At 40.7% G+C, this 14,018-nt stretch overlaps 1 protein-coding gene across 2 annotated transcripts in view; it reads left to right on the top strand.

The window, feature by feature from the left end:
* Positions 1–13,770, top strand: part of tbc1d1 (TBC1 (tre-2/USP6, BUB2, cdc16) domain family, member 1) — a 52,310-nt gene extending 38,540 nt beyond the window's left edge. For both annotated transcript variants that reach the window (XM_073470584.1, XM_073470577.1), the window contains 8 exons: positions 242–403; positions 2,643–2,801; positions 4,936–5,036; positions 5,196–5,339; positions 6,497–6,656; positions 7,811–7,980; positions 11,373–11,549; positions 11,633–13,770. In XM_073470584.1, coding sequence (XP_073326685.1) covers positions 242–403; positions 2,643–2,801; positions 4,936–5,036; positions 5,196–5,339; positions 6,497–6,656; positions 7,811–7,980; positions 11,373–11,549; positions 11,633–11,899 — 1,340 coding nt within the window. In that variant the 3' untranslated portion in view covers positions 11,900–13,770. The remainder of the gene's footprint in view (positions 1–241; positions 404–2,642; positions 2,802–4,935; positions 5,037–5,195; positions 5,340–6,496; positions 6,657–7,810; positions 7,981–11,372; positions 11,550–11,632) is intronic.
* Positions 13,771–14,018: the final 248 nt, after the last annotated feature.

The following is a 14,018-nucleotide window of genomic DNA, read 5'->3' as shown; positions in this document are numbered from 1 at the left end:
TGCATGAGTGCAGTAGCTGATGTGAGGCGCATGTTGTCAGTGCGAAACTAAACCTAAGCGACAACACAAAAGGCATAAGGGCAAGTGGGGTAAAATAACTTTCAGGAGTACTGGCACCTCAGCTTTACCCAGCCGAGGACCTGCACACACACACACAACAGGACCAAAACAGAGGGCACTGCGGTTTTCAATATTGCTATACTGTTATGATTGACGTGTATTATCCGTGTATTTATTGTAGCCTCAGAGAGCGACCTGCAGAACAAGCGTCTGAAGTTGGACTACGAGGAGATCACTCCATGTCTGAAAGAGGTCACTCTGGTCTGGGAGAAGATGCTGGGAACTCCTGGGAGGGCAAAGGTCAAATTTGACGCAGAGACCATACATGCTGCTGTTGCACAAGGTACATATTCTGCTCCACAAATACATATATCAGTACTACTTGGAAATGTTTGTTCTTTTTCAAAATCACCAGGTATTAGCAAATATTGACTAAAGCTTAATGTATAAAGCTCCAAAACTGATACACTCAATGTGTTGTAACTTTTGTCCTTTTCATCAGCTTTGACTTTTTTCCCCAAATACAGCAAAATAAAAGAATTCCGTGAAGTGTTTTTGATGCACTGTTTGTGCGCACTGTGAAGTCAGTGTGTATTTCTTCACCCCCAGTGTCTGTCTTCCATTGTCAAGGTTTTCTGTTCTGTCCGTTTTATAGTATCAGCATGTTCTGCACAGAGCACAGGAAGGTTATCTCTTCTGCCTTCGGCCTCAAACATAACAGGCGAGATCTAAAGTCCAGAACAGAAATGTACACAGGAAGGCTACTTGCCAGTGATCAGCAGTGCTTGAACGTGATGAGGTGGCCTCAAGAGCTAGATAACAACACAAGTTGATGACACCACATTAAAACAGTGGTCACACCCATCGTATAGGAGGTCAGGATTAAAGCTGCTAGGTCACATGTCTTACAGTCTTTTAAAGCCTTGTTTCCACCAAGCAGTCCGCTTTAGTTCAGTTCGGTTTGTTACACTTTGGAGCAGTTATTTTTCCTTTTCAGTTGTCAAAAGTTCTGGATGGTACCAAAAGAAACGTTTTGTACCATCCTGGTTTTTCGTAGGCACCTAGCAGACTTTGTTTCAGTTGTCAGTCGGGCAGTAATGTACTGTAGAATACAGGTCACAGTGTGTCAGCCGATAAATGCAATAGCTTAATAAGATTTAAAGCCAGTCTCCCCTGTTGTTTTCCGACTGCTGGAAAAGTCAAAGCAGTTACCCCGAAGCCAGCCAATAACACACCTAGATTCTAGGGTACTTTCCGCAGTGGAAACGCACAGCAGATCTGGCACTTAGGTGCGGTTACTAGGGGTTACGTAGGGTTCAAATGGTACTATACTGAGGCACTTCATGGAAACGCAGCTTTAGTGTTACAATTGAGGCATGAGCCTTATTAACCTGTAAGGTGAAAATGGCAGAGGGGGGTTCCTAGCCTTACTCCACCTACCTGCACTTCTTAAAGTCACCAATAAACACATTTTAATTTGTTTGTTTTTTAGAATAACAGTTTGTCTTTTATGGGGGGTTATAAGTTGGACTAATGTTGGCTTTGAACTGTTGCCAGGCAACCAGTGGAGACCCCAGGGAGGTATGAGTTAAGATGTAACGCTATGTTAAACTGCAAATGATGGTGACATTTAACAGGCTAGCTGTTTCCCCCTGTTTCTATTCTTTGTTGTATGCTAAGCTAACAGGCTAATGGCTATAGACTTACAGTATTCATCTCACAGACAAATGCTGTATGAAAGCCAATAAGTGCATTGCCCAAACTTTCTGAACGTTTCCTTTAAGCCCCAGTAATTGCTCATAACTATGGTTGTGCTGTGCAGCCTCTAGGTTTGAATGTGCATAAAAGAGTGTTAACAGGATGTTCCTGAGATGGAGGGAATTTGCTCTAAGCAAAACTTACAAGTATAAACAAATATTAGAAATATGCATACAGTACAATATATTCTAAGTGCTATATCGTAGGCAACTGGACTTTTTCGTTTCAGAAACGTTTCAGTTTCTTGGAGACGTTTCACCTCTCATCCAAGAGACTTCTTCTTATTGGATGAGAAGTGAAACGTCTTCAAGAAACTGAAACAAGTCCAGTTGCCTATGATACAGCACTTAGAATTACCATGACCTGGATGACTGAGAACCTTCATCAACATACATGCAATATACAACAAAAGAAACACCAAATATCGGAGAGTGCTATGCAGGAGTCTATCAGGAGAATATTTGTGGTGTATATATAATAAATCTCAACGCTCACACTGTATCACTTCACCATTTAGAAACATTTGGTTAACCAGCTCTGACAGTCTGGCTGATTCAGTCAAACTAATGACTGGGCTGACATGAAGGTATTTTTACAGTCATGTTAATGGTCCTCTGAGTATCTCCACCCTCTGACAATTACACCATTGTGTGCTCCTGAAGTCAGATGATTTGCATACTAAAGGCAAGAATTGCATGCTGCTGCAAGAGGTGTCTTTTTCACAACCTATACAGCTGTCAGTTACAGCAGATTAACATGCCGTACCACTGGTGCAATACTCCACCCCACTCAACCCCACCCTTGTCCTCTGTCATTTCCGGCAGGTGTCCCGAGGCAGCATCGGGGCGAGATCTGGAAGTTTCTCTCTGAACAGTACCTGCTCAGGCAGACGGTCCCCTCCAGGCCCCCCACCAATCACACGCCATACAAAGACCTGCTGAAACAGCTCACCTCGCAGCAACACGCCATCCTCATAGATCTGGGTAACTCGGACACACACACATATTCATATTCACCTGCACAATTTTTTTAAGATGCTTAGTCATGAAGCTATTCTGCTATATGGAAAAAAACCTGAAGCATGAAGGAATGTACAGTACACCATGTGCTCAAACAGACTCATTTTCCTCTCACATGAGTATGTGTTTTGGTGCCTGTCACACACGTGCACACGCACATACACATCACAAAGACATTTAATACAGAACATTTAAGATTTACAGACAGGGAACTTGCAGGTCTTGAACTAATTTCAGTTCCCTGAAAAAGTGGAGGAAAACTGAGGAGGTATAAAACAAATCTTAAATGATCTTTACTGAGATCAAAATGAATATTTATTCATATGTGCTATTGGAGGTAAGTGAGGCTGTTTAATCCTTTTTTGTGGAGTTGCACTCAGCACCATTAGATCAGTAGCAAACACAATCACTACTGCTTGCTACAGAAGCTAGAAATTCATAATGGGCAAGTGTCAATATTAGCAAAAACTTGGTTAAGCGGTCCAGTGTGTAGACTTTAGTGGCATCCAGTGGAGAGGTGAGAGATCACAACCAACTGAATACCCCTTGTTTCCCCCTCCTTGACGGTAGTCGCTTAAAAGTTCCTTGTAGTGCCTAAGTATTTTTTTTAAATCAGTTAAATAAATTTTTAATCTGGATCCACATCAATGAATTAATTATATTACTAGAAATTATTGATTTTTGATAATGATTATGAATTGTTTTCTCAATAGATAACTGTAGATTTTATCTTCTCTGTTAGATTTCCGCCTTTCTTTGACAAGCACGATTGTAAAAAAGTAAAAAAAAATTCCTTCTGTGTATTATTAAAAAAGTTTTTAACACTGCAGAAACCCTGTACAATGCACATTACAATGTCTCAAACCTTGTTATAACGCTTTCACCCTCAAATGTTCACAACACCTCCTACCAGAAAACCCACACACACATACAGTACCTACACCCCACCCACATAACACCCACACACATGCATACACACATCCACCCACACTACATCTATCCCTTTAGCACTTAACCTCCTGTGTTTTTGCTGTTGACCCTGCATCTTTCATCTGACTATCATGTTATTCACTCTGCATCAGGGTGTGGACGGAGGTAACACCACACTCAGTGACGGTTGGTAACATGGCCCAATATGAAGGTGTTATGTGCTCAAGGATAAAAACACAAAGTGTTTATGATACTGAAGCAGCAAAAAGGTCTGCAGGTAGAAAACGTACACCAACATGAAGCCGTCTACTTCACATAAACAAGCGAAAAGTGCAGTTAAGGTGTGTTCACATACAGTAAGTAAGCCAGGAGGGCAAGTGTTCAGAATTTAGGGTTGGGTGGTGCACACAGCTTACATTCAGCACACAGAACAGACATGTACACCGACTCTTTCCTTCAGGCAGGGGCGGGAGTCGTGGCATTATGTTCGCAAAGATAAAGCCCCCACAGCACATTCCACACATACACACTCACACTGTTGGTATTGTTCTTCTCCTCAGAGCTTTACTGTCACACACTGTACGACAAGAAGTCCACAGCCCAAAACACACACACACACACACACACACACACACACACACACACACACACACACACCTGCCAGTTACCAGCCTGTCCATGCTAAGATTTGCTGATCCCAGGTCATTATGTTGTCATGTGTAAAAGGCAAAAGTCACCTCTGCCGTAACATGTTAAGCCTCTGAAGGAGGGTATGTGTTTTTCGCATCAAGCAAAACATGTTTGTAAGTGTGACACCTTGGAATGGGTTAGCACATGTCTGGTAAGCACTGAGTGCATTTATTAAAAAAACAAACAAAATCAACAGCAAATTGTGAAGTCTGGCGTCCCTGAGAAGTCTAGCAGAGTTTGTGCTGCATCCAGACACGTGGTGCACACCCAGAGGCTTTTTTGGTGTCTTATAGTTCATTCACTCAAATTCTTTCCAGGAGTGTGTCAGATAAAATCGAGTAAATCAAATCTATTAAAACAATGTTATTGTGTTTTTAAGATGTATATCAGGTTGATCTATGGAGTCTTTCATACTAAAAACAAACAGTGCAGATGTTTTATAGTATAAATCATGTCTCGCTCTTTTTTTCTGTCCCAGGTCGCACTTTTCCAACTCATCCATATTTCCAAGCCCAGCTGGGGGCAGGACAACTGTCTTTGTATAATATACTGAAAGCCTACTCGCTGCTGGACCCTGAGGTATCATTTAATTGTGGCTTACTTTCACTTTCTTTCTGCTGTATGTCTCTGCCTCACTCGATGCACTAAATTGAACTGTCAACTGTCTGTTAGGCTTAAGCTCCCCCCCCCCCTTCCTTGCCTGTGCAGGCGTCAACTTTGTTATTGTTATTATTGTAGGTGGGCTACTGCCAGGGCCTGTCCTTCATCGCTGGAGTGCTGCTGTTACACATGGGGGAAGAGGACGCCTTCAACATGCTCAAATTTCTAATGTATGACGTGGGCCTCCGCAAACAGTACAGGCCTGACATGATTATCCTGCAGGTACATGGAGTCTCTTTGTCGCACATATATAGCACAAATTACAGAATCTGTCACTGTCGCGTACACACCTTAATCTCGATCATTTCTCCCTGTTGCACACATAATTACATCAAAGAGAGGACTGAAGGTTGGTTTAACAAAGTGACGCCATTTGTTTGGTTGAGACGTGGTTGCTCATGACTGGTATGTGTGGGAATTTAGCTGGATTTAGACTTGATGCAAGAGGTTGACAACAATAATACCTTAGATACCTGTGGTGAAGGTTTTGAATTCAAATTAAGCATCAGATTTCACCCTTTAATAGAACTATTGCAACACTAGACAGATGTACTGTACATGATCAGGCAGTATCAAGCTTGAATTATGCACCCCACGGTTATTGTGTTTACATTCTTTTATTCACTTTGTGATAGAGAGCGGCAGTGGGAGGATTCTTAACAAAAAAGGAGATTATTGCCGTGCGGTTGTTAGATTTACGTTCTTATGCTCACTGTGAGAAAAAGTGGCAATAGCATAGGGGTGTGCCATATCATATTGTTCATGATGATACAAGTATAATTTTTAATATGATACAAACAATTAATATTATAATAATGGCAATGTTCAGACCCAAAGGCAAATAATGTACCATTATGCTAGGTGTGTCAAATCAATCAAAATGAGCTTTTATTTTCAATCATGGACATCAAAAGCAGGATCTCTGGTTCTTCCAGTATTTCTGGGCCCAAAAATCCAGCAAGAAGAGCTCTCTCGCTGTTTTAAGCTTGAAACCAAAAATATTTTTCAGTATTTTGCCATTTTCAAAAAAATGTTACTGTAAAAATACCCTGAAATATTGTGATATTTTTTTCTGGCCGTATTGCAGACTCCTATGATCATGGCAAGCAGAAGGTTTGCATTGAAAATAACTTTCCAGATGTGTGTCACAGCATCAGAAAGTAGTAGAAGAAGAGAAAAAGCAGTGCTCTCCATGTGGTTTCTCAGTAGCACGTCATGCTTAGGCTCCATAGCTCTGCCCTCACCCTTTAATGTGCCACAAATCCAATTTTAAAACCATGTATAGAATAATGAAAGCACAAACTGCACATAATGTACACTCAACCACATGGTCCCAGTCAGACCAACATAAACAATCTGTGGTTTGTTGTTTATGTCAGATTCAGATGTACCAGTTGTCGCGGCTGCTCCATGATTACCACAGGGATCTCTACAGCCACCTGGAGCAGCAGGAGATCGGGCCCAGCTTGTACGCCACCCCCTGGTTTCTCACCGCCTTCGCCTCACACTTCCCCCTTGGCTTTGTGGCCAGAGTCTTTGGTAAGCTTTGAGAGTGGGCGTTTGTGTCTGTGTTCATAGACCACACTCTTGTTGTACTTGGTCACCACACTGCTTCTTGGCGGTGGGGGCTTCCACAGAGATGTTTAGATTGTCTCCACGGTTAATTTTTCTAATTAGATCCTGGAGCCAGAGTGAGAGAAGGGGGGAGGAAAATAAGGAAACTATGATTGAAGGAGTTGGCAAAACAAGAGGAAATAGAGGATCGTAAAGTGGAGTACATACAAGGAATCTAATGAGTTTGGCAGCGGGACAAAGAAGATGGGAGAGGCGTTGTATATTGTTAAAAATAAACTGAAGTTTTATGATAATAATCAAACTTGTCTCCAACATTAAACAGCAGTTTCTTCTGAATAACGCTGCCTACACACAAACATATTTGAGATAAAACTTTTGTTGTCACTTACAGGCTTGTTTTCCTCTGAAGTCACCTTTTATCATTTGTGTAAATATCATCACACCCACAGGCCTTTGTATATGTCTTTGCCTTTATCTCCCTCATTCCTTCCTTACCGTTGTTTTCATGCCTAATTTCTTACACGGTGCTCAGTCAGTGAACCAGACTCACTGGCTCCTCGTGTTCATCTAAGCGTAACGCTTTGTGTGTGTGTGTGTGTGTGTGTGTGTGTGTGTGTGTGTGTGTGTGTGTGTGTGTGTGTGTGTGTGTGTGTGTGTGTGTTGCAGTTAGAGGGCATCTGCATCACAGCACTGTGAAGTCTTTGATATCATACAGCATGTGGGGCTCCACACCTCCACTCCCATTCCTTAATCTGTTGCATGATCTCATGCAATCCTGCCTAACCCTTACTCCACCCTGATGCATTCAAAGCACGCAAACAAACACACACACACACACACACACACACACACACCTACTCCACCTCTCCATTTTCACCCTGGCCTATATTTATGTTTGCTTAAAGTGGTTTGTTGACGTCAAAGCATTTATTATATAAAAATCCTTTAAGTCACCAATCAACACGGTAAGCTGCACTTTAAAAGCGTCTGTCATTAATAATTTTTGGTTGCATAACTGTAAAAAAATCTGCCACGTCATGGGCCTTTTCCAATCTTGTTGTTTTCTTTATTTCTCTTTGTTCCTCTCTGATGTTTGCCCTACTTTTGTCCTTTGTCAGACATGTTGTTCCTGCAGGGGTCAGAGGTCATCTTTAAGGTGGCCTTGAGCCTGCTGGGGAGCCACAAGCCTCTGATCCTGCAGCACGAGAGCCTGGAGTCCATAGTGGACTTCATCAAGACCACGCTGCCCAACCTCGGCCTGGTGCAGATGGAGAAAACCATCAACCAGGTTAGAATAACAAACAGTAATACAATGCAGTGTGATTCTTTTATGGATCTTATTTATTGTAAATGTGGGGATCATAGTCAAGTCATTAAATAGACTTAAATCATATTGTTAACAATATTCTGAGAAGGCAATAAAATGTTTATCTAGTCATTTATAAACAAGAAGTCACAGAACAAGGCACATTCTTTCTTTAACCATGTGTTCTCAATCCTTTCCAACTTCCTGAGCATTTCTCTGGTACTCTGGACCCAAACCATTTGTTTGTACTGAAAACATAAATACCTCTAAATGGGAATGGGTGATGGATATATAATTTCATTTTTAAGAAAGTCTAAATAATTTCCTGCAACAGTTGCGTACTGCAGTCTCTGTTAATTTGTTGGGGACCACTTTCCTCCAGATATTAAAGTGGTTCTGTGGTGATTATAGAGGTGAGCTTCCTTAACGATACAGGATTGAAATTAAACAAAAAGAATGGTAAATGTGGAAGCAGCATAGACTGAAATATCCTGACTTTTAGGCCTAGTCCACACGTAAAAAAAAGAGTGTATTTTAAACAAACAAAAATGATCTACATCCAGACAAGCATTTCAGAAATAATCTCTGTCCGTACTGACACTCCTGAAAACACATATATACTATACTACATACATATACATATACTAAATATAGACAATATAACATCAATTCCATCAATGTACAAACTCAAATATTCCACCATCTCATCATAATCATCATCATCTCATCACTGAAAACAGAGTTTCTGAATATCTTCACCCTGGAAGGAGTTTTCCAAAAGGTCCATTTTCAGTAACCTAAAGGGCCTTTTATGTGTCAATGAGCAAAAAATACCTTTTAAGAAATAACTATTTATAACTGTACGTGGTCTCTGGTTTAACTTGATGGCATCTTTCTTCAGACGCCTGGAGTATTATATGCAGCAGGACATCGACCCAGAATAAACTACAGTTCATGGTAATAAAGATACGTGCGGCTCATTTATGTGTTTTCGGACAACAGTGGAGGTCTGAGGCACACAGGAATAAAATATACGAGGCATTGGTTACACCATACAGCACTTAGATATTCATTAATTGTTGGTATTATTGTGGGATTCATTAACAATAAATCAAGTGCAGAATATCACCAGACTTATCATTTAACTCAAAATCTCATACAGCAGTGATTTCCACCCCCAAAGGTAGGTTAGTTAATTTTTTGGACTGGTGGCCAGGCCTCTTCTGGTGTGTCTGTGTATAAATACATGATGTCATTGTGTCACTAAATATACCAAAGAAACTATCGTACTTCCCTCAGTTCACTAAAGAAATGTGTCTCATCATAGTATGTGATTTTACAACTCACAGCAGTGATAGATATTTGGTTTTATGACTAAACAAGAAAACAGAGAATGATACACTGCTTGAGTGACAGGTGCTATTAATGTGAACCACACCCTTTCCTCATAACAGCTGATGGGTGGAGTATCGGTGAAGTCATTTAACCTTTAAACTCATATGTCAGTGTTTGAACAAAGTGGAAAACTACCGTATGACAATAACATCAAGCTCACGTCCTGAATGACTCCAATAATCAAACATACCAGAGACTACTGCAGGGAACATAATGTTTTTATGAGTCAGATAGAACTAATGTGTGTTTGATGTGTCATGGACAGGTAGGGTGATATTATGCCTCCGTACACTAGCTCTAGTTTGCCGGTACTTTCCCTCAAGTGCTACTAATCACATCAGTTTACTCACAGGATGTGTATGATCTATGAGGCAATAATATAGAATTTTTAGATGCAGTACAACAGCAATCTGCTCCAAACACCTGAAGGGAAATACCTGTTTCATGCAACCTTTTGTTACTAGTTTTGGCTTCATTGGCGTCATTCCTACCAGCATTGATAACATTGTACTTGCCAGCTTAGGATGATGATTGATGATGATGTCAGATGATTTTATCTCAAGGTATTTTTAAGTTACAAACAAACCCACAGGTTAGCCAAACTTATTTTGAAGAGAAGCCAAAGGCAAATGCTGATGGCAGTACCTTATCATTACTACCTGTCTGATAATGTCTGAAATAAAGAAATAAGGGGTCATAACCAACATTTCTGGTGTGTTCATATATTGCTTTTATATACTTTTTTATTATTATCACACTAAACCTAAAACGATTTGGGAGATCTAACAAAACACATGTTTAATATGTCTAATATGCTAATTATGACAACATTTCACACAAATGTCTGCTGGGATAAAATGATGAAGTGATGGTATTTAATATCCAAAATGTCAAACGTCACAAAAGTCAAAAAAAATGTCTGGCCATTTCTAAGGAACAGTAGGGGAGATTGTGACCATATTTCACATTTAGGCAGATGCTGAATTGGTGACACTGATCTCAGGTATCCACCTTAAAACTGTGGTGATTGAATGGACCATCTTTGCTGCCAGGTTGAAGATGTGTGTGCAGCATCCATGTTTCAGAATGTGTAGCGTCACTGCAGCAACATCCATAATTAAAGCATTGTAGTCCAGCTCATTGTTTCTGCTCATCTTGAGCTTTAGGTGATTATCGTTGCACCATATGACGAAGCTCTCTATGTGTCCTCGCCACCTCTTTGTAAAAATAGTCTTTAAGTGAAGACAGCATGTTTCTCACTGCAAATTACTCACTGGAAACATGCATGTAGAATGTAGTGCTAACTTCCTTTTTGCCAGTAAAAGTACACTTAATACCTTTTATTGAATTCCTTGAAAGTCTTTACTACAAAAGCTGTATTATGAGTCTGCACAGTCATGGATGTAAACTGCAACTTGACTGGTTTGCGGAGGCGTACAACCATGAGGCGATGAATTTAGTATCAAATAAAGGTCAATGATCAAAGGTGCTCTCTGGAGTCAAGGACCACTACCTATGCAAATGAGAGGGACAAATTCAAAGCACTCTGAGTCCTGAGTGTATTTAAAAAGCCTAGCTGACACCATTGCATTTCAGTTTAAAGCCAAAATGCTGATAAAGACTTTCAGCAGAAACAGTTTGTTGACCTTTCTTATCCTTACAGACTTTGTTGTAACTAAATTGTGTTCTTAAATATCAGCAATTATTTTTGTCTTATTTATTACACAGGTGTGACCTATAGATTGTCTACAATAGTTTTGTTTTGTTTTATAAAACATATAAATGGTCTCTCAATGTACAATGTTAGATAATCCAGCCACATTCTAATGGTTTGGGTCAGTCTTTCTTCTAATAAGAGAGTTTGTTTTTTGTTTTGTTTTTTAAACAGAGTTTCTGAACTGAGACAAGGTTCACTGTTCACTCTATTGGCTAATATGCATTTATAAATGTGGATGTTTGCTATTTACAATCCACATTAGGTTTGTGAGATGGATGTCTCCAAGCAGCTGCAGGCCTATGAGGTGGAGTACCACGTCTTGCAGGATGAGCTGCTCGACACGCCCCCAACCCTCAACCAACACCAGCGAGCTGCACAGCTGGAGAGGACCAATCAGAGCCTCCGACAGCAGAACCTCGACCTGCTGGAGGAGCTGCAGGTACACACACACACACAAATAAAGTCATACATTACCCTTTTTTTTCTTTTGTTCATGTTTAACCATCTCCCTCACCCACCCAGGTGTCACATGCTCGCGTCTGCAGCCTGGAGAGCCGAGTGGAGGCTTTGGCCCAGTCGGAGGTCCAGCTGAGGGAGCAGGTTTCTGCACTGGAGGAGGAGAAGAAGCAGCTAGCGAGCACCGTCACACGCCTCCAGGACCTCCTCAAAGGCCTCGGTATACACACCTCCCCTGATGGACACGGACTCCCCCCACCCTCTGAAAGACATGCAGCGAACAGGACTGTGGACTCCCTCCCCCACCCTTTGGCTCTTCCAGAGGGTTCTTAAACTGCACCTAATAATCTTCCAAATGTTAAGGTCAACTGAAGGAGGAGTTGGTTGGAGTAGGCCCAGGAAGAGAAGGTCGTGTGAGACGTCAAGGCGGCTCACTACCTCGACCTTTGTCCTCTTCCCAGCTCGTGAATGTTTTACTAAAAAGGGGAAATACAGAAAAGGAGGAGAATAATGGGAATATAAAAAAAGGGGGGTGTGGTTAAAAGAAAAAGGATGGCAGTATTATCCCTGAAGTGCCCTCTTCCCTCTCTATAGCAAATATAAATGAACATGTGATTTGACAAACAATCCCCGAAGATAGCACTGTCCCACTGGGCCTCTACTGTACAAACAAAACAGTTACATTTGCACCTGTACTTGTATGTTTGTGTCTTTGAATGTGTGTGAGTGTCTTCACTCATGTTTTATGCTCCTGAAAGAGTGGATGTGTCGGATGCAACAAGGTTAAAATAGCCAAAGAATGTCCAAAATAAAGGATAAGTCACCTAAAAATGTACATTCAGTCTTTATCTACTCACCCTCATGCCGATGGAAAGTCAGGTGAAATTTCGTAGCCCACAAAACATTTCTGGAGTTTCACAGCACAAAGAAACAGCGTTGCAGTATTGTCCTAAACAACTGAAGAAGACTGGGACACCCAAACAAAACATAAAATGACAGCTTGTCTGGTGTTATGCAAGTCTCCAGAAGCCCAGAGATCCCGCATTGATTTGAAAAGACATTATTTACACACTTTTTTAAGATAAAATCTTCACTCTAGCTGCTGAGCTAAAAGCGTTAGCATGCACCTCATCTGAAGTGGGTGCACTTTTCAAATCTTTTTGGGATCCTGCGGCCTCCAGAATATTGCCACACGAGCTGTACAGAGCCATTTTATATTTATTTATTTAGTCCCCATCTACTTCAGCTGTTTAGGAGAATGCTGTTTTCTTGTGAAGCTCTAGAAAAATTTTGTGCACATGGAAACTTAACCCGACCTTCCATCAACATGGGGATGAGAAGACAATGACTGAATTTTCATTTTTAGGGGAACTTGTCCTTTAATGTAAAACGAACAAAGAACATGGTATTGATCATTAATACAAAGATGAAATGTTTCCAAAGAAAAAAAAAGTAAGTGTGACAAGAAAGTGAGATGAAGAGACAGGTGAAGAAATAACTTCATGACAAATTGTTTTGTTTTCCTGTTATAAAAGTCGAATATGACAGAAGCTGAATGATGTCAGATCTTGTGTTATGGTGGTGCTCATATTCAGAGGTCAGAGGTGAACTATTTTTAATGTCTCCTCCATATTTTCAGTCTTCCGTAGTTCTTGTTTCCTGATCCTGTACGTTTCAAACTCCATTTAGTTACAGTAGTTTGCAGGAAGACTAACACAATAAATCCAGTCCATTTCACATCCTGTTTTGTCACCTTTGAATACACGCCGATCCGTCTGTGTAGAAAGAGAATAGATGCGGTTTCAGCAGAAAGCTTTAAAAAAAAAAGAAGCTGTGCCTTTCTAGTGAGGGGAAGTACAGACTTTAACAGATCACTGACTTTAAATGGCTGAAAAACACACTTATGTCTGAAACTTCAAATAGGAAACCTCTGCTGTTGAGACAATCTGTCAACTATGAGTCATCTACTGTATTCAACACACTGAATTCCTTCGAACTGAGCTGCAGCTCTGTGTGTATGTTAATGTGTAAATGTGTTACCGTGTGTCTGTGTGCACTTCACTGATGGCAACAGATCTGTTGATTTACACTGTAAAGATTGGTTGCTTTTACTCCAGACTCTCCTTGCACATGTGTTTTGTTTTAATTGATTATTTCTGTTATTGTTATTCTGTACTTTAAATACATTTCATATCCTCTCAGCACATCTGAGGCCAGTTTTTTTTTTATCTGTGTGTGTGTGTGTGTGTGTGTGTGTGTGTGTGTGTGTGTGTGTGTGTGTGTGTGTGTGTGTGTGTGTGTGTGTGTGTGTTCGGCTGCGTACAGTACGAACTCACAGGTGTCAGACTGTTAAAGATGGTGTAGATCGTACCCTCATGTCCAAACATGCCAGTCACTTTGAAAGCTATGGGCTTGATATAAGATTCCAAGCATATGGAAATGTGTATACCGT

The sequence above is a fragment of the Pagrus major genome, chromosome 1 (assembly GCF_040436345.1).
Source record: "Pagrus major chromosome 1, Pma_NU_1.0".
In the NCBI taxonomy this organism is placed as follows: domain Eukaryota; kingdom Metazoa; phylum Chordata; class Actinopteri; order Spariformes; family Sparidae; genus Pagrus; species Pagrus major.
Note: the sequence above shows the minus strand (reverse complement) of the source record. Positions and strands in the feature narration are given on the sequence as shown.